Below are 25,052 nucleotides of genomic sequence, written 5' to 3'. Positions count from 1 at the left end.
CCGAATCCAGCAGCACATCAAAAAGCTTATCCACCATGATCAAGTGGGCTTCATCCCTGGGATGCAAGGCTAGTTCAACATACGCAAATCAACAAACATAATCCAGCACATAAACAGAACCAAAGACAAAAACCACATGATTATCTCAATAGATGAAGAAAAGGCCTTTGACAAAATTCAACAGCCTTCATGCTAAAAACTCAATAAACTCGGTATTGATGAAACGTATCTCAAAATAATAAGAGCTATTTATGACAAACCCACAGCCAATATCATACTGAATGGGCAAAAACTGGAAGCATTCCCTTTGAAAACTGGCACAAGACAGGGATGCCCTCTCTCACCACTCCTATTCAACATAGTGTTGGAAGTTCTGGCTAGGGCAATCAGGCAAGAGAAAGAAAGAAAGGGTACTCAGGAAAAGAAGAAGTCAAATTGTCCCTGTTTGCAGATGACATGATTGTATATTTAGAAAACCCCATTGTCTCAGCCCAAAATCTCCTTAAGCTGATAAGCAACTTCAGCAAAGTCTCAGGATACAAAATCAATGTGCAAAAATCACAAGCATTCTTACACACCAGTAAGAGACAAATAGAGAGTCAAATCACAAATGAACTCCCATTCACAATAGCTCCAAAGATAATAAAATACCTAGGAATCCAACTTACAAGGGATGTGAAGGACCTCTTCAAGGAGAACTACAAACCACTGCTCAGTGAAATAAAAGAGGACACAAACAAATGGAAGAACATACCATGCTCATGGATAGGAAGAATCAATATTGTGAAAATGGCCATACTGCCGAAGGTAATTTATAGATTCAATGCCATCCCCATTAAGCTACCAATGAGTTTCTTCACAGAATTGGAAAAAACTGCTTTAAAGTTCATATGGAACCAAAAAAGAGCCTGCATTGCCAAGACAATCCTAAGCCAAAAGAACAAAGCTGGAGGCATCACGCTACCTGACTTCAAACTGTACTACAAGGCTACAGTAACCAAAACAGCATGGTACTGGTACCAAAACAGAGATATAGACCAATGGAACAGAACAGAGCCCTCAGGAATAATACCATACATCTACAGCCATCTGATCTTTGACAAACCTGACAAAAACAAGAAATGGGGAAAGGATTCCCTATTTAATAAATGGTGCTGGTAAAATTGGCTAGCCATAAGTAGAAAGCTGAAACTGAATCCTTTCCTTACTCCTCATACAAAAATTAATTCAAGATGGTTTAAAGACTTAAATGTTAGACCTAAAACCATAAAAATCCTAGAAGAAAACCTAGGCAATACTATTCAGGACACAGGCATGGGCAAGGACTTCATGTCTAAAACACCAAAAGCAACAGCAACAAAAGCCAAAATTGACAAATGGGATTTAATTAAACTAAAGAGCTTCTGCACAACAAAAGAAACTACCATCAGAGTGAACAGGCAACCTACAGAATGGGAGAAAATTTTTGCAATCTACTCATCTGACAAAGGGCTAATATCCAGAACCTACAAAGAACTCAAACAAATTTACAAGAAAAAAAGACACAACCTCATCAAAAAGTGGGCAAAGGATATGAACAGACACTTCTCAGAAGAAGACATTCATACAGCCAACAGACACATGAAAAAATGCTCATCATCACTGGCCATCAGAGAAATGCAAATCAAAACCACAATGAGATACCATCTCACACCAGTTAGAATGGCAATCATTAAAAAATCAGGAAACAACAGGTGCTGGAGAGGATGTGGAGAAATAGTAACACTTTTACACCGTTGGTGGGACTGTAAACTAGTTCAACCATTGTGGAAGACAGTGTGGTAATTCTTCAAGGACCTGGAACTAGAAATACCATTTGACCCAGCCATCGCATTACTGGGGATATACCCAAAGGATTAGAAGTCATGCTGCTCTAAAGACACATGCACACGTATGTTTATTGTGGCACTATTCACAATAGCAAAGACTTGGAATCAACCCAAATGTCCAACAGTGACAGACTGGATTAAGAAAATGTGGCACATATACACCATGGAATACTATGCAGCCATAAAAAAGGATGAGTTTGTGTCCTTTGTAGGGACATGGATGCAGCTGGAAACCATCATTCTCAGCAAACTATCGCAAGAACAGAAAACCAAACCCCACATGTTCTCACTCATAGGTGGGAATTGAACAATGAGATCACTTGGATACAGGAAGGGGAACATCACACACTGGGGCCTATTGTGGGGAGGGGGTAGTGGGGAGGGATAGCATTAGGAGATATACCTAATGTAAATGACGAGTTAATGGGTGCAGCACACCAACATGGCACATGTATACATATGTAACAAACCTGCACGTTGTGCACGTGTACCCTAGAACTTAAAATATAATTAAAAAAAAAAGAAAGTTTACGAATTTGTGTTGGACTGCATTCAAAGCTGCCCTGGGCCGTGGGTTGGACAAGCTTGACATAGAGCATCATATATGGAAATATAACATCATAACTTTCAAACAATGGGTCGATAGTTTAGGTTTTGAATCTTACAGTTCCAGTTGTCTTCTGAAGCTCAGTAGTCGACACCATTGTACAAAATTCTTTCTCTTGAATTAGTGCGCACAGAGTTGCCTGAAATGGGAAAAAAAATAAATTCCTCATTAGCCTTTCCACTCTGCAGTGTCTTGGTTTAACAGAAATTCTTTTGGTGATTTCCTCTCCCCTTTCAATGAAAGTTAGAAGCCTCCCCAAAGCCCTGGCTAACCACCAGCTATGTTCCCAGAAGAAGAAAATCTGCTGGTGAGAAGGGGAGGGAAGAAGACAGAAAAAATATAGCAAAATACATTGGTCTCCCATAGAATAACAAACTCTGTGCCTTCTTACCTGTGTGCAGTGAGGAATGAATCCGTAGACAAGGAGTCGATCATTGCGAAACAAGGACGGCACCTGGGCTGGGGCCTGCAGGGCCTCAGGCGCATCTGGGTTGAGTTGCTGCCATTTGACCGAGACAGAGTGGCAGCTTGGAGAACATAGCCTAGTCATTTGGTCTTCTATCTATTTATAAAAGAGGAATTATTTCTCTTTCAATGCTCCATCCAGCAAATAGTTACTTCACATTAAAAACAAAGTATACCTTCTATTCTTTGGGAATTGTATAACTCTTCAGTACTTTCTCTCCCTCCTGCTACAGGGCACTTTCCCGAAAAGATTTTAAACATTATTTTATTTTATTTTAATTATTTTATTTTGAGATGGAGTCTTGCTCTGTCACCTAGACTGGAGTGCAGTGGCACAATCTTGGCTCACTGCAACCTCTGCCTCCCAGGTTCAAGTGATTTTCCTGCCCCCAGCATTAGTCGGTGCCACCACACCCAACTAATTTTTGTATTTTTAGTAGAGATGGCGTTTCACCATGTTGCCCAGGTTGGTCTCGAATTCCTTACCTCAGGTGATCCACCTTAGCCTCCCAAAGTGCTGGGGTTATAGGCATGAGCCACCATGCCCAGCTAGAATTTTAAATAATAGCATGATCACAACCTTTACATTTACAAAGCATCCTGAAATTATTCCATTAGCTAATTACTAATATGCAACCTTGGTAAGAGTAGATTCCAGTACTGGAATAGCTATTTCTCCAAAGAAGATACACAAAAGCCAACAAGTACATGAAAAGATGCTTGCATCACTAGTCATAAGGGAAGTGCAAATCAGAACCACAGTGAGATTCCATTTCACACCCAGTGGGATAGCTGTTATTAAAGTGCTGGCTGGGCAGAGTGGCTCATGCCTGTAATCTCAGCACTTTGGGAGGCCAAGGCACACAAAACTGCTTGAGCTTGGGATTCGAGACCAGCCTGGGCCCATGGCGAAACCCTGTCTCTACAAAAAATACAAAAAATTAGCCAGGTGTGGTGGTGTGGGCCTGTAGTCCCACCTACTTCGGGGGTGAGGGAAGAAGATGGCTTGACACCAGGATGTCAGGGCTGCAGTGAGCCAAGGTTGCACCACTGCATTCCAGCCTGAGTGACAAAGTGATACCCTGTCTCAAAAAACACCAACGAACAAAAAACAAACAAACAAATAAAAAGCAATAGAAAAAAAGTGGTGGCATATGTCTGTAGTCCCAGTTACTCTGGAGGCTGAGGTGGGAGGATCACTTGAGCTCAGGAAGTCAAGGCTGTGGCGAGCTAGGATTGCATCACTGCACTCCAGCCTAGATGACCGAGCAACACTGTGTCTCAAAAACCAAAACAAACCAAAGAAAAGCTGATTGATTTCAGTCAATATGGAAAAGAAAGGAATGATGAGTGTTGGTGAGGATGTGGAAGAACTGGAATCCTGGTGCACTGGTGGTGGGAATGTAAAATGATGCAGCTGCTATGGAAGATAGCATGGCAATTCCCCAAAAAACAAAACACAGAACGACCATAGGATCCAGCAATCCCACACTACGCACGTATCCAGAATCGAAAGCAGACTCACACAGACACTTGTATACCCATGGTCATAGCAGCATTATTCACAATAGCCAAAGGACAGACACAACCCCAGTGGCCACTGATAGGTGAACGGATAAGCAAAATGTGGTCTCTCCATACAATGGAATATTATTCAGCTTGAAAAAGAAGGGAAATTCTGACACATGCTACAACATAGACAGATGTTAAAAACATCATGCTAAGTGAAATAAGCCAGACATAAAAGAACAATGTCCTATGACTCCACTTATATGAGATACTCAGAATAGGCAAAGTCATAGAGACAGAACATTCAGTCGTGGTTAGCAGGCGCTGGGTGTAGGAGGGAATGTGGAGTTACTGTTTAATGAGTATGTAGTTTCTGTTTGGGCTGATGAAATAGTTCGAAGACAGTGATGGTTGCACAGCATTGTGAATGTAGCTAATACCACTAAATTGTACACTTAAAAATGGTTAAAATGACTGGGCACGCTGGCTCATGCCTATAATCCCAGCACTTTGGGAGGTCGAGGTGGGCAGATCACGAGGTCAGGAGATCGAGACCATCCTGGCTAACACGGTGAAACCCCTTCTCTACTAAAAATACAAAAAAATTAGCCGGGGTTGGTGGCGGGCACCTGTAGTCCCAACTAGTCGGGAGGCTAAGGCAGGAGAATGGCGCGAACCTGGGAAGCGGAGCTTGCAGTGAGCCGAGATGGCGCCACTGCACTGCAGCCTGGGTGACAGAGCGAGACTCTGTCTCAAAAAAAAAAAAAAAAAGTTTAAAATGCTAAATTTTATCATAAGGAAAATTAATTTCAGCAAAACATATTTAATAATTCACTTTAAAAAATCAGTCCATCATTTTTAAGGCAGAAATCAAACTATGAGCTGGGAGAATGACCTGCTGAGGAACTCCTGAGTTCCCGCTAGTGCCGTCCTGAGGCAGGGCTCACACCTGCGGCAGCACTTGCCTCTTTATGGCTCCCTTCTCACTCAAGGAAACACAGATGTTCCTATTTCTCAGCCTTGGAAGAATGTGAGATTTCCAAATGTAAATATAACACCAGATGTTTAAAAAACATACCTGTTTTCTCCAACTGTGCTTGGATTTTGCATTAAAATATTCAAATACTCCGGCACCACACTGGGACAAAATCCTTAGGATGTGACGATTTGCTGTAGGACTGATTACATTTCACATGTTTTAATTTTTAAGACATTGGAGAAATATTTTTGAAGTACATGTTAACAGTGTTGAGAAAGCTCACAGCTCAATAGGAGAGACGTGACGTGGGGAAGAAATGTACTCGTGTGTAGCTGAGGTTAAACAGAGAAAGAGGTAATAGGAGGAAACATCTGAAAGTCTGGCTAATTTAAGCTCCCATCTATCAGAGGACTGACTTGTCCTTCAAACAGAAAAAAAGTTGAAATTCTTCACTTCCAATTCACTGAGGGAGGGAGCAGATGACTCTAAAAACAACCCTATAAGATATCAGAATGTTGACAAAGATATCAACTTAATTTCCATCAATAACAATATTGCCTGAATCTGATCCCAAAGGCCTAGAGCTGGCAAAGAGTGAATAAAGTCTACCTCTTAAAATCTGATACACATCAACATAGCAAAAGGCATAAAGAAGCAACTCGCACTCCAGCAAAGGGCATCTCTGCCATTTAAATGACAAGTGCCCGATTACTTTTCTCTCTACAACAGTTCTACAACTGGCTGGGCGCGGTGGCTCACGCCTGTAATCCCAGCACTTTGGGAGGCCGAGACGGGCGGATCACGAGGTCAGGAGATCGAGACCATCCTGGCTAGCACAGTGAAACCCCGTCTCTACTAAAAAATACAAAAAAACTAGCCGGGCGAGGTGGCGGGCGCCTGTAGTCCCAGCTACTCGGGAGGCTGAGGCAGGAGAATGGCGTGAACCTGGGAGGCGGAGCTTGCAGTGAGCTGAGATCCGGCCACTGTACTCCAGCCTGGGCGACAGAGCGAGACTCGTCTCAAAAAAAAAAAACAGTTCTACAACTATCAAGAACTCCTTGCTTAGAGGAGTTCCTCCTGAAATATTAAAGAAAAGATCAATTATTTTTCAGAAAAAGAGCTTATGAAAATAATTTCCAAGATGTTTTTCAACCTATGGATAAAGACTGGATTTGTCTTTACCCCCCATATTAACTGGTGATGATCATAACATTGACTAGAAGATCCTTAACGTGGGTTACTGGTAGCTACAGCTTCCGTCCGTTAGCAGCCCAGTGAGGTCTGCCTGGAGGTCATGTGCTCTCAGCACGAGTCCAGCACAGCCAGTGAGGAGGTGCGCCCAGGCCAGTGGGACAAGCTAGAGATACGGATTCTTTTTTTTTGAGACGGAGTCGGGCTCTGTCGCCCAGGCTGGAGTGCAGTGGCCGGATCTCAGCTCACTGAGTTCACGCCATTCTCCTGCCTCAGCCTCCCGAGTAGCTGGGACCACAGGCGCCCACCACCTCGCCCGGCTAATTTTTTGTATTTTTTTTAGTAGAGATGGGGTTTCACTGTGTTAGCCAGGATGGTCTCGATCTCCTGACCTCGTGATCCGCCCGTCTCGGCCTCCCAAAGTGCTGGGATTACAGGCTTGAGCCACTGCGCCCGGCCTAGATATGGATTCTTATGCTAAATAATAACATCTAATATCGATTTGGTGCTTTTTGGGTCAGTTCTGAGTGCTTTCTATGTATGAGTTCATTTATTCCTCAGCAACCCTAGGACGTAGGTATTTTCATGATCATCTTGGTTTTACAGATGAGAGGTTAAGGAACTTGCCCCAGGTCACACAGCTAATGAGTGGCCAGCCCAGGTTCTGAGACTCAGGCAGTCTGGCCGGGAGCCCAGAGCCCCATCCCTCTGTGCTGTAAGGCTTCCGTATTCTAGTGTCAACTTCCAAGCTTGCAAAAGTTCTGTGCAGGCCAACAAGAAGACCTCCCCATGGGTCTGGACTGTGTGACCAGCTCTCTGAGACTCACCCGATACCGCAGGCGAATAACCTGGTGTGGGGGCGGCTCCTCTTCACCAGCTGCAACGTCAGGCTCTCGTCCTGGAGGTGCCCATCAGATACCAGGAGAATGTTCCGTGACCCTCGAGCAGGGTACAATAAGCTAAGATATCGGAGCGTTTTCCAGAAGTCTGTGTTCCCCATGGTAGGTGTGGCCGACTGGAGGAAATGAAGTGAAAGATTATGTTCTCCTTGTTGGATACAGTCACCATTTGCTGTCATCACTGACACATCTAAGGACAGTGTAGAGAGATAGTGACACTGAAAATATTTTCTTTCCCTAATTATACACTTGTGAAACAACTAAACTTATGTCCTTTTAGTTTATTTGATGTCACGCAGTAACTTTTTTTTTTTTTTTTTTTTTTTTTTTTTTTGAGACGGAGTCTCGCTCTGTCGCCCAGGCTGGAGTGCAGTGGCCGGATCTCGGCTCACTACAAGCTCCGCCTCCCGGGTTTACGCCATTCTCCTGCCTCAGCCTCCTGAGTAGCTGGGACTACAGGCGCCCGCCACCTCGCCCGGCTAGTTTTTTGTATTTTTTAGTAGAGACGGGGTTTCACCGTGTTAGCCAGGATGGTCTCGATCTCCTGACCTCGTGATCCACCCGTCTCGGCCTCCCAACTATAATATTATCACCTCATGCTTATTTGATTTTTTACAGTTTCCAGAGGACTATGACGTCTACGGGAAGAAATGTCCCATCCAATCAGCCCTGGATTTGCCAGCCTGGCTGAGGCAGCTGGTCAGTCTCAGTTTGCTTGATTTTATTATTATTTTATTTTCTTCCTTTTTTTTTTTTCTTTGAGATGGAGTCTCACTCCGTCATTGCCCAGGCTGGAGTGCAGTGGCGCAATCTTGGCTCACTGCAACCTCCACTTCCTGGGTTCACATGATTCTCCTGCCTCAGCCTCCCAAGTAGCTGGGATTACAGGTGTCTGCCACCACATCTGGCTAATTTTTTGTATTGTAAGTAGAAATGAGGTTTCACCATGTTGCCCAGGTTGGTCTCGAATTCCTGACCTCAGGTGATCCACCCACCTTGGCCTCCCAAAGTGCTGAGATTACAGGTGTGAGCCAACACACCCAGCATTTCTTTTCTCTTTCTTTCTTTTTTTTTTTAAACCTTAACTCATTTAGATGAAGCTGGCTGCATTTCAAGAGGAAAAAAAACAAAGGACAGAAGAAAACTTCTCAAAGCTGTTAATGCTAGTTGCATTAGGGTGGTAGGGCATGGGTGGATTTTTTCTTTCTGTTCTTTTTAATTTCCAATTTTTCCTTAATGAGTTTATTATCATTTTAATTAATGAAATAAAGACCCCACCAATATACAAAAAGCACAGGACTAGGGGTGCTCTGATGGTGGTCTGAGGGGCCTAAACCCTGGAGGTCCCCCTAAAGCGTGGTAGGAAAAGACCCAAGAGACACAGGAAGCCTCTTGCACTCACCATGATGAACTCTGTTGCCACGATATTGCTTGTGATATGCTTAGGATACGAAAATAACTCCTTGTAACCTGTGTAATAAGATCAGCATGAGGTGCTGCTTCCACACGTTCACTTGCTTGACCACTAACAAACAATCATGTTACTTCATACCATCACGGCTGTCGTAAAGGATGTTATATATTTATGTGTGCATCTTCCTTTTTAGAAAACTGTTTGATAATTTTAACATACAAAAGATTCACCACAGGCCAGGCATGGTGGCTCATGCCTGCAATCCCAGCACTTTGGGAGGCCGACGTGGGTGGATCACCTGAGGTCAGGAGTTCAAGACCAGCCCTGGTCAACATGGTGAAACTCTGTGTCTGCTAAAAATACAAAAATTAGCTGGGTGTGGTGGTGGGCACCTGTAATCCCAGCCAGTGGGGAGGCTAAGACCAGGAGGCAGAGGTTGCAGTGAGCTGAGATTGCACCACCGCATTCCAGCCTGGGCAACAAAGCAAGACTCTGTCTCAAAAAAAAAAAAATCGCCACACTGTTTTTCTAAATAATACATCATAGAGCATTCAAACTGTGGTGCTTTACTATGCAAAATGTTGAGTCGAATTCCATGTGTACATGCAGATCGCTTGTGCAAAGGTGCAGGGCATTGCGATGGCCTGAGCAGCTTGGCCCCTGGAAGGCCACAGTCTCTGCTCATGCCCTTTGCACTCCCCATGCTTATCCGACCTCGGTCCCAGCAGCAGCAGAAGACCGCACCTCTGGGGAAAAGGGGCTGGGCCTTCTGCTGGATAGCGCAGAGGATGAGAATCAATAGGACAGGACTGTCCCCTCAGTCCACTCTACGCACCTCTCATCCCCGAGGTGCTGCCTTCTGGTGGCTGAGATGTCCCTGGGCCCCACCTGGAGGGTGGCACTACCTCCCTTCTAGCGGTGCTGGCTGGATGCTTCCTGAGACCATTCCTTACAGATTTTCTATGACTGTGTTGATGGCAAATGTTTTGTCCTTAGACGTGGGACCTCCTACTCAACAGACCAAGGGTTTTGCATTTGGTTCAGTTGCTAATGCAATAGTAGCATTTATATCTCACTTACTGTGGAACAGGCACAGTTTAAAAATCCTTTACATATATTAGCTCAGTCCTCCTCACAGCAACACTGTGAGTTAGGGACAATTATCCTCAGATGGCAGATGAGGAAACGGAGGCACCAGAAGTTCAAGTAGCACACCCAAGGTGACACACAGAGCCTGTGAGTGGAACAGCTGGAATCTGGACCTAGGGGGTCCAGCTCCAGAGCTCTTGTTCTTCAGTTTCATACTAGGCTGCTCCTCACTGCACAGGCGGGGTCAGGCACCCACAGCTGTCAGTTCTACAGAGTGTGATTCACATGTGGGGGAAGCACACGCAGGACCAGGGCCAAAGCGCACTCACCTGTGCCGAACTGGATAATGTTTACTTTGTGCTTCTCACCCACCAAGGACAGCGCATGCAAGGCAATTTGCTTGGCTTGCAAAAATGTCACACCCTCCATGGAACTGGAGCAGTCGAGACAAATAATCACTTCGCTCTCATTGGCTAGGTCAGGGAGGTGGACATCAAGATCGGGTTGAAAGACAAGCATGCAAGCCTGAAAGGAGAAAGAAGGTGCTGGACTGGAGCTTCTTGTCACTTCAACTGGAAAAGGTCTACTTAGAAAACTCCAAAACTTTCTAATGAGGTAAACTAATGCTATAAAAACAGAAAGAATGAGATGTAATTAACAACAAGATGGCCTACTAGGAGTTCCAGGCAAAAGTAGAATGTTAGAACTGGGAGTTTCCAATGGAGAAGACATAAACTTCTGAGAGGTCAAGAGTTAACATCTGAAAAATCATATAGCATCAACATTATAAAACAAATATATATATATTTATGTATATATCATACACACTATTCTAAGAGGAATATACATGCCATTGTGATTACTAAAATACACACACATAACTTTTGTTCCATTAATTAACCAGTACTTAAGTACTATCACATAAGTTTCCTTTTTTTTTTTTTGAGACAGGGTCTCCCTCTGTTGTCCAGGCTGGTGTGCAGTGGCACGATCACAGTTCACTTTAACCTCAACCTCCTGGACTCAAGTGATCGCCCTGCCTCAGCCTCCTGAGAAGCTGAAACCACAGGTGTGTGTGACCACACCTGGCTAATTTTTTTTCTTAATTTTTTATAGAGACAAGGTCTCACTATGTTTCCCAGCCTGGCTTCAAACTCCTGGGCTCAAGTGATCCACCTGCCTTGGCCTCCCAAAGTGCTGGGATTACAGGTGTGAGCCACTGCACCTGGCCTAAGTTTCTATTTTCATTTTAACTTAGGAAGAGACTCTGTCACAGCCACACAAAATGATCTTATTACCAACCACAAGTAATTGCTTATTTGTTTTTCCAGTATCAGTATTTTAAAAGTATACAGAATACCCAACGTAATGTCTGATAGAACATGTTCTTTTGGTGGAGCTTAAGGTAAAAATGCCAATATGTACAGGCAAATCATCCACATAAGGGTTTTGGATGAAACGTCAGAAGTTTGGAATACTTGATATCATAAATATTTTTAGTTGTAGAATCTTGGGGTGTGAGAGTTCATTTTGTAATGCTAGTTTTTCAAGACAATAATTTGCAAGTTTAACCAACTTATTCTGAAACATTTTTTCAATAGCGTCTCCTATTTCTAAGTAAAAAGGAGTATACCTCGCTTTCTTTTTCTGGATGTTTTTCAACCCACATTCTTGGGAGATAGGCATCAGACAAACCGATGTGGAGAGAAAATCCACTGCTGTCTAACGAGCTGCCTTCCATGGTGCTGATGACAGCTTTGCAGTCTGTGCGCTGCAAAACAAACACCACCACAACAAGGTGAGTAATGGAGTCTGCACTTACCTGTCACGGAGCAAACCCTTGCATAGCTTACATAACTCTATTAAGAATCAACAAAGTAGTAGTAAATTCCAAAATAATGAAATGTAGGCTGGGTGCGGTGGCTCATGCCTGTAATCTCAGTGTTTTGGGAGGCCGAGGCGGGTGGATCACCTGAGGTCAGGAGTTTGAGGCCAGCCTGGCGAAACCCTGTCTCTACTAAAAATACAAAAAATTAGCCGGGCGTGGTGGCGGGAGCCTGTAATTCCAGCTACTCAGGAGGCTGAGGTAGGAGAATCGCTTGAACCCAGGAGGTGGAGGTTGCAATGAGCCAAGATCGCACCACTGCACTCCAGCCTGGGTAACAAGAGCAAAACTCCATCTAAAAAAAAAAAACACACACATACAAAACAAAACAAAGAAACCAAAATAACAAAATGCAGGTTTTAGAAGACCATGAGCATATTAGTCACCCTTCTGCAATCCTAAGGTTGATTCACATAGTCAAATTTAGGTACGTGTGAAACAGTCTCAAACCCCGGATCCAAAGATTATAGATCTGCCCATTCAGTTAGACTTATCTGGGTATAGCAGATGGCACATCAGATGAGGATCCCTTGAGCCCAGGAGTTTTGAGATAAGCCTGGGCAACATGGTGAGACCCTGTCTCTACAATCTTTTTTTTCTTTTTGTTAGCCAGGTGTGGTGGCACAGGCCTGTAGCCCTAGCTACTCAGGAGCCTGAAGCAGGAGGATTGTTTGAGCCAAGGAGGTCAAGGATGAAGTGAGCCATGACTGCACCACTGTACTCTAGTCTGGGTGACAGATACAAGACCCTGTCTCAAAAAACAAAACAAACAAGAAAACTCATCATAATATTATACATTTCTTGGCTCAGTGGTTAACATCATTTACATAATAAACACTGACTATCGTGAAACAGGTCTTTTGGAATAAAGGGGAGAGGAAAAGTAGGGAGTGAGGTGGGTGGAGGGGGCAAGAGCTACACATCCAACTTCCATAACAGGAAGTCAAAAGATAATTTCTGAAACAGGTGAATCAAGAAAAATCATTTAAAAATAATATTTAAAAATTGGAGGCAAAATCAAAGAAACACCTCAAATATTCCAAGTGATTCACTGTCTCTGGAAACTGGTCTGGGGAGAATCAGGGGCAGGACTGCTGTTTCTTGTTAGAAGCTTTTGTTAGCATTATTTCACTTTGAAACCACATGCATGCATTGCTTTGATAAGATAAAAGTAGTGTTAAAATAAGAGCTCTTAACAAATCAAAGATGCACTAACCTTTTGTTTCAGTTCATGTGTATCACTGAAAATGAATTCAATCACATACGGCATCTCAATAGACATAGTCAAAGAGAAGCTACCAAAAATGAAGAGAAAGTTGTCTCAGTCTACGATCTTAAATTTCTATCTGAAATTATTTCAAACAATTCTAAATGGAAATTTAAACCAGAAAACTAATATACATTGAATGATTAATTGACAGGTTTTATATTTTAGGTACTAACCTTTGCTTTGTTCCTATTTCTTTTATACAAATCTTCTCTACTGTATCCTGTTAAAAGAAAAACATATTTGTATAACTAAGCATATATTAAGTTTCACAATGAGACTCTAAACTGAATGTAATCTTGGCAAGGCCACAACTGTCAGCAAGACAGCTGGTTTCACTTTCAAGTAGAGAAACACAGAAAGTTTGCTCATGGAATGACAGGAACTTCTAAAATACAACTGACCATTTTGACAGAGATTTTAAACTCTACATATGTCTGTGTGTATATACACACACACACATTTTATACATGTGCTGTGCCTACAAAGTAGGAAGTTTGGAGGGATATACCAAAGCATTAACTAGTAGCTATCTCTGGGCGATGGGATAAAGGATGGTTTTAATTTTCTTATTTTGGCTTATTTGTATTCTCTGTGCTTACCTAGTTCTTCGTGATGAACATGCACTACAGATATAACATGTTTTGAGTGATTAAGCAGAATAACAATATGCTTACTGATCATATCTGTATCTTTTATTCTTTTCATTTTATACACATAATGGATCTAAATGCATAAATGTCAGTAAAATTGACTTTATGCCTAAAAGATTATTTTACATGTTTTTCTCCCCATGCATAAATTCCTCCACAGCCCTCCACCACTCCCCCTCCACTGCCGCCAAAATGCTTCTTCAAATCTTATGCGTACAAACCTGAAGGTTTTCATTCAAAGCCTTGTCCTGTTGCCAGGGCGCTACGGTGGCGGGCATGAAAAAGACACCAACAGTGCCCAGGATGCTGAGTTCTGTGATGTAGGTAATTTTTATAAGAACCTTAGCCTTAGGGGGTAAGTTTCCAACACTTACAGTAAAAACGTCCTGAAACAGAAACATATGACTTAGCGTGCAACTTGAAAGCCTACCCATTATATGCCAGCTGACTCCATGTACTTCTTAAGGAACTTGAACGACAACCTGCCAAATTCTTCCTCAGAAAAACAGTAATAAAACCTAAAAGACACATTGATGAGGCTAGCGGAGAATCCTGGAGCCATTCACCAGTGATGGGAACAGGGTGATGTCCGCGGCAGGCAGACGGAGAGGGGCCCCCTTGGCAGCTGAACTGGGAAGAGGCACTCACGGACTCTGCCCCGGGGGCTCCGACGTGTGAGCTCCCTGCACGGGTGGGCCCTGCTGCACAGACAGCCTCCACAAAGCCCTTTCTCGAAGACCCTCCCTGATCTCCACGGCACCCAACACCACTTTCGCCAGCAGCTGTAGAACAGGGCAGTTTTTTCTAAGCTTGGCCCTTGCTTAATTATTTTACCCTGTGGTAATTTCTCATGTTATTTTTATTTTTATTTATTTATTTTTTAGAGACAGGATCTTGCTCTGTCATCCAGGCTGGAGGGCAGTGGTGCAGTCATAGCTTAATGTAGCCTTGAAACCCCAGGTCTAAGCCATCCTCCTAAGTAGCTGGGACTACAGACACGCACCACCATGCCTGGCTGATTTTTAAATAGTTTTGTACAGATGGGGTTGCCCAGGCTGGTCTCAAACTCCAGGCCTCAAGTGACCCACCTTGTGCTCCCAAAGTGCTGGGATTACAGGTGTGAGCTACCACACCCAGACTATCATGTTATTTTTAAATAAAAAGTCTTCAGCTTTCTTTTATTGGGATGTTGATAATCACTATACAAGGCGGCAACCCCATGACTAGCTAGTGCAGAAAAAAGAGGCTAGATACATTTTTTTCGGATAACTACGCAGAGATCCTCTCAACATCCCCAACTATGTTCACCATTCTAATTGACCACACTATCATGAAAATTTTCTTTATTTAGATTAGGATTAATTTAGGCTTAAAGGTTAAATTGTTACTTTTGACATCAAAGACATCCATTTACAGGATGGAATTAAATAATAAAGAGGTGATTATTAAATACTTAATAGTGCTAGCCCTTAAAAGAAATGTATGTATAAACACCTGGGGTTCATTTGAGAGACTGCCACTTTAAATAGAGTGGGATTGCAGTTCTGTTTCTGGGTAGGATATAGATGGATGCAGATAATGTTACTTCTGTTGTAACACACCAGGCAATCTACACAATCATAACTTGTCTTGAACTCATCAACCAAGAGAACTGAATTCCAAAGAGGGGACAGATGGGACACAGGAACTGTGTGAACTCCTCCCGGCTGAGGGTGGGTGAGCTTGCTGGTTTAGAATAATTGGGAGCTCCTGACCCAAGGGGAGTTTGCATTCTCTCACAGGCATTTCCCCACATCCCCACAGCCTTCCACTGGGCCCACTGGAAAGGCTGGGCAGGACAGGAGACCAAGGTGGAGCACCTCTCAGTGGAGGAGGTGTGTGGGAGGTGCTGGGGCCACTTCCCTGGATCCCTACCCCACATGAAACAAAAGCCTCCAGCTGCTGGAGGAGGGGCAGCAAACTCTCACTTCCAGAGCTGCGGGGAAGGGGCAGAAATAAACCAGGGATCGATCAGAAGCCTTCCTTACTAGCCCCGTGCCCAGGTGTTTGAAGAGTTTTCTTTATTTTCTTTTTCTGTTCCACTGCTTCAGAGAGGAACAGCCACCTCCCCATGGGGCAGGGGATGACACCCTCCTAGGCCCAGGACCCTGCGCTAGTACAAAGCAGGGGTTGCTACAACTGGAGGAAAGGCAGGAAACTGTCCCCCAAACAACTCTTAACAGACACAAGGCAGAATTTGGCTGCCACTAAGGTAGGACAACGAACAGGAGTGCTAAGAAGTTCCCACCCTAAGGTCCAGGACTGCAGGCCCTGCCTAAGACTGAGGCTGAACCAGAAGAATGCCCCTGCCCCACCAGGAGCCTAGTACAGCACATCAAGCAACGGCAGCCTAGCACTGGGCGAGGGGAAGGTGGCTGTAACCACCTCTGTCGGACAGTGTGCAGGGTCTGCTGAAAGCTGGGGGCAGAGAATGAGCCTCAATGAGAATAGTTCTGGATCCAGGACCCAAGAGGCACAAGGTAGTGGCAGTCCACCACTAGAGGAATTTGAGACCGAGAGGAATAATAACAACAGAGAGTACTGATAACAACAGCAGAACTCAAACTCAGCTCTTCAACCCCTTCAGCTCTTCAACCCCTACACTAGTCTGAAAGAATAGGAGTTGCCATTTCTGGGCATAAATGCCATTTATTTCAGTCTCTCTTCTTCTTTTACGCACAATGTCCAACATTCAATCACAAATTCCAAAATACACACTTTTTAAAAAGCAAGGAAAAAATGACAGGCAGATCCAGAGATAACCGTGACACTGCCACAGACAGGACTATGATTAATATATGAAAAAACATACAGAAAACGTGAGGAATACATATGAACAGATGGAACCTTTCATTAGAGAGACTGAATTATATTTTTAAATGTCAAAAATGCTAGAAACAAATACACTATCAAAGTTGAAGGATTTGACAAGCCTATCAGCTGACTGACAATAGCTGAGAAAAGAATGAATGAACTTGAAGCTAGGTCAATAGAAATTATCCAAAATAAAATGCAACAAGAAATAAAAGTGAAAACACAGAGCTCCAAAAGCTGTGGTGCAATATCAAATATGGTCTAACATATATGTATTGAAGTCTCAGAAGGAGAAAGAGACAGACAGAATGAGGGAGAAGAAATATTTCAATAGATAAGGGTCAAGACTGTCCCAAAATGAATGTGAGACAATCCAAACTCAGAGAAATCCAAGCAAAATAAGCAATACATTTTAAAAATAACATAAACACATCATAGTCAAACTACTGAAAACCAAAGATAAAGAGAATATTGAAGATAGCTTGAGAAAAAAGATACCTTCACATATAGAAGAACAACACAAGAATTAGAGCTGACTTCTGGTTAGAAACCATATAAGCCAGAAGAAAATAAAGCAACATATTTAAAATGCTGAAAGGAAAACAAATAAACTGTCACCTAGAATCCCATACTCAGCAAAAAAATATTTTTCAAAAATGAAGGTGAAAGATTTTGTGAGATAAAAGAGGAGCGCACTCCTCGCTAGCACACTTGCATTAGAAAAAGAAAATAAAGAAAACTCTTCAAACGGAAGGAATATTTCTTTGTATCTGTACGAAGAAATGAAGAGCACCAGAAACGGTAAAAATGAGAATAAACGTAGAGACATTTCCCCTTATTTTTAATTGCTTTAAAATATAGTTGATCATCACATAAACAGAACTAAAGACAAAAGCCACATGATTACCTCACTAGACACAGAAAAGGTCTTTGTACAATTCAACATCCCTTTATGTTAAAAACTCTCAGTTAACTAGGTATTCATGGAACATATCTCAAAATAATAAGAGCCATTAATGACAAACCCACAGCCAATATCATAGTGACTGGTCAAAAGCTGGAAGCATTCCCCTTGAAAACCAGCATAACACAAGGATGCCTTCTCTCACCACTCCTATTCAATATAGTATTCACAGTTCTGGCCAGGGCAATCAGCCAAGATAAAGAAAATAAAGATTATTCAAATAGGAAGAGAGGAAGTCAAACTACCTCTGTTTGCAGATGACAAGATCGCATATCTAGAAAACCCCATTGTCTGAGCCCAAAAGCTTCTTAAGCTGATAAGCAACTTCAGCAAAATCTCAGGATACAAAATCAATGTGCAAAAGTCACAAGCATTCCTATACACCAACAACAGACAAGCAGAGAAGCAAATCATGAATGAACTCCCATTCACAATTGCTACAAAGAGAATAAAACACATAGTAATACAGCTAACAAGGGAAGTGAAGGACCTCTTCAAGGAGAACTACAAACCACTGCTCAAGGCAATCAGAGAGGACACAAACAAATGGAAAAACATCCATGCTCATGGATAGGAAGAATAAACATCATAAAAATGCCCGTACTGCCCAAAGTAATGTATAGCTTCAATGCTACTCCCATTAAACTACCACTGACATTCTTCACAGAATTAGAAAACACTAGGTTAAAATTCATACAGAACCAAAAAAGAGCCTGTATAGCCAAGACAATCCTAAGCAAAAAGAACAAAGCTGGAGGCATCACACTACCAGACTTCACACTATACTCTAAGCCTACAGTAAACAAAACAGCATGGTACAAGTACAAAAATAGACACATAGACCAACGGAACAGAATAGAAATCTCAGAAGTAACACCACACATCTACAACTGTCTGATCTTCAACAAACCTGACAAAAACAAGCAATGGGGAAAGGATTCCCTATTTAATGAATGGTGCTGGGAAAACTGGCTAGCCATATGCAGAAAATTAAAACTGGACCCCTTCCTTAAACTTACACAAAAAATAATTCAACATGGATTAAAGACTTAAATATAAACCAAAAACTCTAAAAATTCTAGAAGAAAATCTAGGCAATACCATTCAGGACATAGGCACGGTCAAAGATTTTATGAGGAAAACATCAAAAGCAATTGCAGCAAAAGCAAAAAACTGACAAATGGGATCTAATTAAACTAAAGAGCTTCTGCACAGCAAAACAAACTATCATCAGAGTGACGAGACAACCTACAGAATGAGAGAAAATCTTTGCAATCTATCTATCTGACAAAAGTCTAATATCCAGAATCTACAGGGAACTTAAACAAATTTACAAGAAAAAAAACAACCCCATTAAAAAGTGGGCAAAGGACATGAACAGACACTTCTCAAAAGAACACATTTATGTGGCCAAAAAAACATAAGAAAAAAAACTCAACATCACTAATCATTAGAGAAATGCAAATCAAAACCACAATGAGATACCATCTCATGCCAGTCAGAATGGCAATTGTTAAAAAAATTAAGAAATAACAGATGCTGGCAAGGCTGTGGAGAAATAGGAATGCTTTTAGTCTATTGGTGGGAATGTAAATTAGTTCAACCATTGTGGAAGACAGCGTGGTCTTCCTCAAAGACCTAGAACCAGAAATACCATTTGACCCACCAATCCCATTACTAATGGGTATATACCCAGAGGAATATAAATCATTCCATTATAAAGATACATGCACGTGTATATTCATTGCAGCACTATTCACAAAAGCAAAGACATGGAATCAACCCAAATGCCCATCAATGATAGACTGGATAAAGAAAATGTGGTACCTATGTACCATGGAATACCATGCAGCCATAAAAAGGAATGAGACCATGTCCTCTGCAGGAACATGGATGAAACTGGAAGCCATTATCCTCACAAACTAACACAGGAACAGAAAACTAAACGCAGGATGTTCTTACTTATAAGTGGGAGCTGAACAATGAGAACACATGGACACAGGGAGGGGAACAATACACACTGGGGCTTGTTGGGGGGCTGGGGGAGGGAGAGCATCAGGATAAACAGCTAATGCATGTGGGGCTTAATACCTGGGTGAGGGGTTGACAGGTGCAGCAAACCTCCATGGCACACGTTTACCTATGTAACAAACCTGCATGTCCTGCACATGTATCCCACAACTTAAAAAAAAAGAATAGTTGAATATATAAACAACACATTGTAGGATTTACAATATATGAAGAAATAAAATACATGACGACAATATCACAAAGGATATGGGAAAAAAGAAATGAACGTATACTGGTTGTAATGTAATGTATTCTGGTTGTAAGGTTCTTACGTATGTAGTAGTATAATATTGTAGGCTGTATGTGGTAAGTTAAAGATGTATATAGTAGTAAACCCTAAAGCAGTGCTGACCAATGTAACTTTCTATGATGATAAAAATATTCTATCTATGCACTAAGTAATAAGATAGCCACTGGCCACATGAAACATTTTATTTTATACTTAAATGTAAATATCCACATACAATAAGTGGTTACCATATTTAACATATATTTAACATGTGGCTTTGGAGCAACAATCAAAACTTTAATTTTTTTATTTTTTGGGACAGGATCTCACTTTGTTGCTCAGGCTGTGCAGTGGCACCATTGTGGCTCATTGTGGCCTCGACTTCTCAGGCTCAAGTAATCCTCCCACCTCATCCCCTTAAGTAGCTGGGACTACAGGCATGCATCACCACACCCAGCTAATTTTTGTATTTTTTGTAGATTTGGGGTTTCACCATGTCGCCCAAGCTGGTCTTGAACTCCTGGGCTCAAGTGATCCATCTATCTCAGCCTCCCAAAGTGTTGGGATTACAGGCATGAGCAACCACACCTGGCCAACAATCAAAACTTTTTAAGAGAGATATAACTGGCCGGGCATGGTGGCTCATGTCTGTAATCCCAGCACTTTGGGAGGCAGAGGCAGGAGGATCACTTGAGGTTAGGGGTTTGAGACCAGCCTGGCCAATGTGGTGAAACCCTATCTCTACTAAAAATACAAAAATTAGCTGGGTGTCGTGGTGTGTGCCTGTAGTCCCAGCTACTTGGGAGGCTGGGGCAGGAAAATCGCTCAAACTGGGAGGCAGAGGTTGCAGTGAGCCAAAATCACGCCACTGCACTCCAGCCTGGGTGAGAGTGAGACTCTGTCTCAAAAAATAAATAAATAAATAAATAAAAGATGGAATTAATAAGCCAATAATGGAGATACAATGGAATCATTTAAAAAACAATACAAGAGAAAGTAGGAAGAGAGAGGGAAAGGAACAAAGAACAAATGGTACAAATAGAAAACAACTAGCAAGATCGTAGATATAAATCCGACCAGATTAGTAATTGTATTAAATAAAAATGACCTAAACAATACAAAGTGCAGAAACTATCAGATTGGATAAAGTAGCAAAATTCAATAGTATGCTATCTAGATAGTATAGGGTTATGGTGACAAGTCAGTCTAGATGTTTTGAAAAGGAGAAAATCATCAAATAGTCACATAAATTGAAGTCTTGGACACATTGCCATTTAATCTGGCAATGAGGAGGACACAAGTCATCCTAGGCGGGCACTGTCTTCATCCTTGGTTTCAGCACCACAATTTTCTCTTTATTTTACCATTAAGTATCCTTTTCTGTTACTTCCACACTTAAATATTGGGGATTACAAGCTAGACCTCTATCTTTACAAACAGTATATTAAGAGTTATAAGACAAATATGTCCAGGTGGCCATGGGAAAATGAAACCACGGGTCTTTCCTGGGGGAAGGCAGGAAAAGCTTAGATGGAGGGATTCCTAAGCTAAGATTTGTTTGTTTGTTTAGAGACAGGATCTTGCTCTGTTGCCCAGGTTGGTGTGTAGTGTTGTTAACACAGCTCACTGCAGCCTCAAACTCCTGGGTTCAAGTGATCCTCCCGCCTTGGCCTCCCAAAGTGCTGGGATTACAGGTATTTATATAACAACACATGGTATTGTTATACACCTGGCATATATGGTATTTATATAACAACACATGAATACCATATGATATGAGAACATTATAGTCACAAGATGTCAAACACATTCTGGGAGACCTGAAGGCTTGGGTTAGCAATAGTTCTGATCAGACTTTACCCACAGGTAATATCTCTTGTGAAGACTGTTTTCTTGTGGACTATATTCCTAGGGAAATATGTAAGTATTTAGGAGGAAACATTTACCAACTCACATAGGAAGACACCCTGATATTAAGTGGCAGCCTCTCAAATGAACCCCGGGCTTCTATACACACAGTTTGGCCATATATAGAGCTAGCATTGTTAACTGTTCAATAATCACCTCTTCATTGCCTATTCCCATCCTGCAAGTGGATATCTTAGATGTCAAGACCAATAATTTACCCCTTAGAGCTATATTAATCTTGAATGTGCCCCTAGCCCCAGCAAATGTTAAATTTTCAGAACACCATGGCCATGTGTCACCCTCAGAGGTGATACTCAAACATATGGCCCCATCTGCAAAAACAACTAAAATACCTGCACTAGAGTTAGACACTGACTACACGCAATCTAGCACCTGCCAGAGGCCTCGTGAAACACCTGATATTTAAGGAAAGTAGTCCAGTGGACCTGCCAGCTGTTCCCACTTCCACGCTGTCCAGGTCACGTCCCTGCTAAAGTGAATCACCTAAAAGCACAGGAACTGAGCCCAAGTAGGACCCGGCAGAAATGCCTCCCTGCTTTATGATTGGACCATCTGCTGGGTGAGCTTACTTCCAGGAAAACTGTAAATACATCACACTCTTCATTTTTTTTGAGGTGGAGTTTCGCTCTTGTCGCCCAGGCTGGAGTGCAATGGCACAATTTTGGCTCACTGCAACCTCCGCCCCACGGGTTCAAGCAATTCTCCTGCTGCAGCCTCTCCAGTAGCTGGGACTACAGGTGCCTGCCACCACGCCCAGCTAATTTTTATATTTTTAGTAAGATGGGGTTTCACCAAGTTGGCCAGGGTGGTCTCGAATTCCTGCCCTCAGGTGATCCGCCCACCTCAGCCTCTCTAAGTGCTGGGATTAAGGCGTGAGCCATTGCGCCCAGCCAATGTATCACACTCTTAGCAGCAGATGAAAGTTATATACCTCAAATGTTATCGTTTTCTCCGTCATTCCTTCTGGAAAACTCGGTTCCCAATGACAGGCCTAGCTCTTCCTGTTTGTCTGGAATTACTGACGCCATTTCCTCCTTGGTTCAGATAAGTCAAATGGGTCTGACTGGTGTGGCTTCCCCTTACTTAGAGCAAGTGAAACTCTGGGGCCTACAACAGTGTAAATTATCTCAGCCTCTAGCATGGATTTCATAGTTCAAATCCTGTTCTAACTCTCTTTCCCTCTCCTGTACGCACGTGGCGCGCACACCAAGCCATACCGGAGCATCCTGACTCATCAGGTAAGCGCCATGGCCCTGGGTCACGGCTTCTCGGTACTCTCGCTGGGCTTCTTCCTTCTCTTTAATCTGGAAAAGATGATTTTTAAATCATTCCTTCAGACTTTAATGAAGAAAACAACATCAATGTTTATTAAAACTCAGGCAAAAACTAAAAACCGAGTCTAAGGTGAATGGAAACGTAAATAAAGTGATCATCGAAATGTACTTATCTGGTAAGAACTTGAACCAGGAAAGGTCAACTGAAGAGGAGTCTCTTTCAGTTGCGATCAGAATATTTCAGAATCAATAGTGGAAAAATTGTTTTTGGTTGGGAGTTTATGTGGAACAAAACATAATTACTTTAAATTTGGGAAACTGTAGTTTATAAGTGTAACTGTGCACTAATCCTTACAATAAACAAAGAATTAATCAACTGCTGTTTATTTTATTTATTTATTTTTTTTTTTCTGAGACGGAGTCTCGCTCTGTCGCCCAGGCTGGAGTGCAGTGGCCGGATCTCAGCTCACTGCAAGCTCCGCCCCCCGGGTTCACGCCATTCTCCTGCCTCAGCCTCCTGAGTAGCTGGGACTACAGGCGCCGCCACCTCGCCCGGCTAGTTTTTTGTATTTTTTTAGTAGAGACGGGGTTTCACCGGGTTAGCCAGGATGGTCTCGATCTCCTGACCTCGTGATCCGCCCGCCTCGGCCTCCCAAAGTGCTGGGATTACAGGCTTGAGCCACCGCGCCCGGCCTGTTGTTTATATTTTTTAGAAAGTTATAATAGCTTTCATTTCAGCTCGAACCCCTGACCTCAAGTGATCCACCTGCCTCAGCCTCCCGAAGTGCTGGGATTACAAGTATGAGCCACCGCACCCAGCCCTCTTAAACTTTTCATGCTGAAATCACTCTTACAGTGCCAAGGCAAAGAATGTGCAAGACACTGATGATGAAGATTGGACAGATGAGGGTAGAAACCCTTCATCAGGGAGGGATGTTTGAGGGAGGCTCACTGTGCAAGAATTGGTTCTTCAAAGAATATTCTTGTTTTATGACAAGGCTGCTACTCAACCTTATAGCCATGGGGACTCCGAAAACAAAGGTTCTGGGAAATGGAAGCTGACTTTGAAAGCAGACAGCGGGCACAATGCATCTTCTCGCCTTACCTCTCCAACTATGTGCTTCCCATTGATGAAGGCTTCGAAGCCACACACAGCGGCCTTGTCATCCAAAGGAAAGATGTATTTTGCCTCAATGGGCACATGACTTTTATTTGTGTATGTCTGAAAAACAATGACCTGAAGAAGAAAAAAAAGCCATACATCTGATGAGACCACATGGACTACATGTGCAGGAACAAGGACGAATGAAAATGATTTTGCATATTTATTTGAATTTCCTTGAATTTGTATCACGTCCCAACCCTGGCTTCACTTCTGCAATGGAGAGCCAGTGTCATGTGATAAAAGGTACCAGTCCCACGGTTAGGTGGTTCATACATGTCCGACTGGAACAGAAGCCACTTGAAGTCTGTCTTACCAACACTGACTTAGCACAGGCGATAGAGCTCTTGTTAAGACAGCTGGAAAATTGCCCCTTTTGAGTTGTGGGCTTTGATACCTCCTTAGTGCCATGTTGGCTGGAAACGATTCCAGAATAGTCCTTCTATCCTGTCGGCTCTCAGGACTTGGCATTTCCTCCTGGGGACCTCTCTGTGGCTTTCCCCCTCTCCACACAGCCCTCATCTAGCTCCTCATCTCTCTGTGCCTTGGTTCTTCCAGAATCAAGTCTTCTCTACTCCTCTCTGTTGTCTGTATTATCTAATTAATCTTTCCACAGACTGTTTTCATCACTCCTTCATTCAGGAAAAGGCGGGAGGGCAGAGCCAGTCAGATTTGCTGATGGGGACGGGACACGAGAGAAAGCTCTACCACTGCATCTGGCCACCTGGCACCCCTGGCACTGCCT

General features: G+C 42.7%; 1 protein-coding gene across 2 annotated transcripts in view; it reads right to left on the bottom strand.

Moving 5' to 3' along the window:
- The window catches only part of PARP4 (poly(ADP-ribose) polymerase family member 4), a 98,247-nt gene that overhangs the window by 29,477 nt on the left and 43,718 nt on the right, over positions 1-25,052 (bottom strand). For both annotated transcript variants that reach the window (XM_077974285.1, XM_015120768.3), the window contains exons 16-27: positions 24,251-24,382; positions 23,089-23,175; positions 14,048-14,212; positions 13,350-13,396; positions 13,123-13,201; positions 11,655-11,792; positions 10,351-10,546; positions 8,921-8,988; positions 7,447-7,634; positions 5,528-5,627; positions 2,867-3,037; positions 2,534-2,614 (exon numbers count right to left, since the gene is read on the bottom strand). In XM_077974285.1, the coding sequence (XP_077830411.1) occupies positions 2,534-2,614; positions 2,867-3,037; positions 5,528-5,627; positions 7,447-7,634; positions 8,921-8,988; positions 10,351-10,546; positions 11,655-11,792; positions 13,123-13,201; positions 13,350-13,396; positions 14,048-14,212; positions 23,089-23,175; positions 24,251-24,382 (1,452 nt within the window). The remainder of the gene's footprint in view (positions 1-2,533; positions 2,615-2,866; positions 3,038-5,527; positions 5,628-7,446; positions 7,635-8,920; positions 8,989-10,350; positions 10,547-11,654; positions 11,793-13,122; positions 13,202-13,349; positions 13,397-14,047; positions 14,213-23,088; positions 23,176-24,250; positions 24,383-25,052) is intronic.

The sequence above is a fragment of the Macaca mulatta genome, chromosome 17 (assembly GCF_049350105.2).
Source record: "Macaca mulatta isolate MMU2019108-1 chromosome 17, T2T-MMU8v2.0, whole genome shotgun sequence".
In the NCBI taxonomy this organism is placed as follows: Eukaryota; Metazoa; Chordata; class Mammalia; order Primates; family Cercopithecidae; genus Macaca; species Macaca mulatta.
Note: the sequence above shows the minus strand (reverse complement) of the source record. Positions and strands in the feature narration are given on the sequence as shown.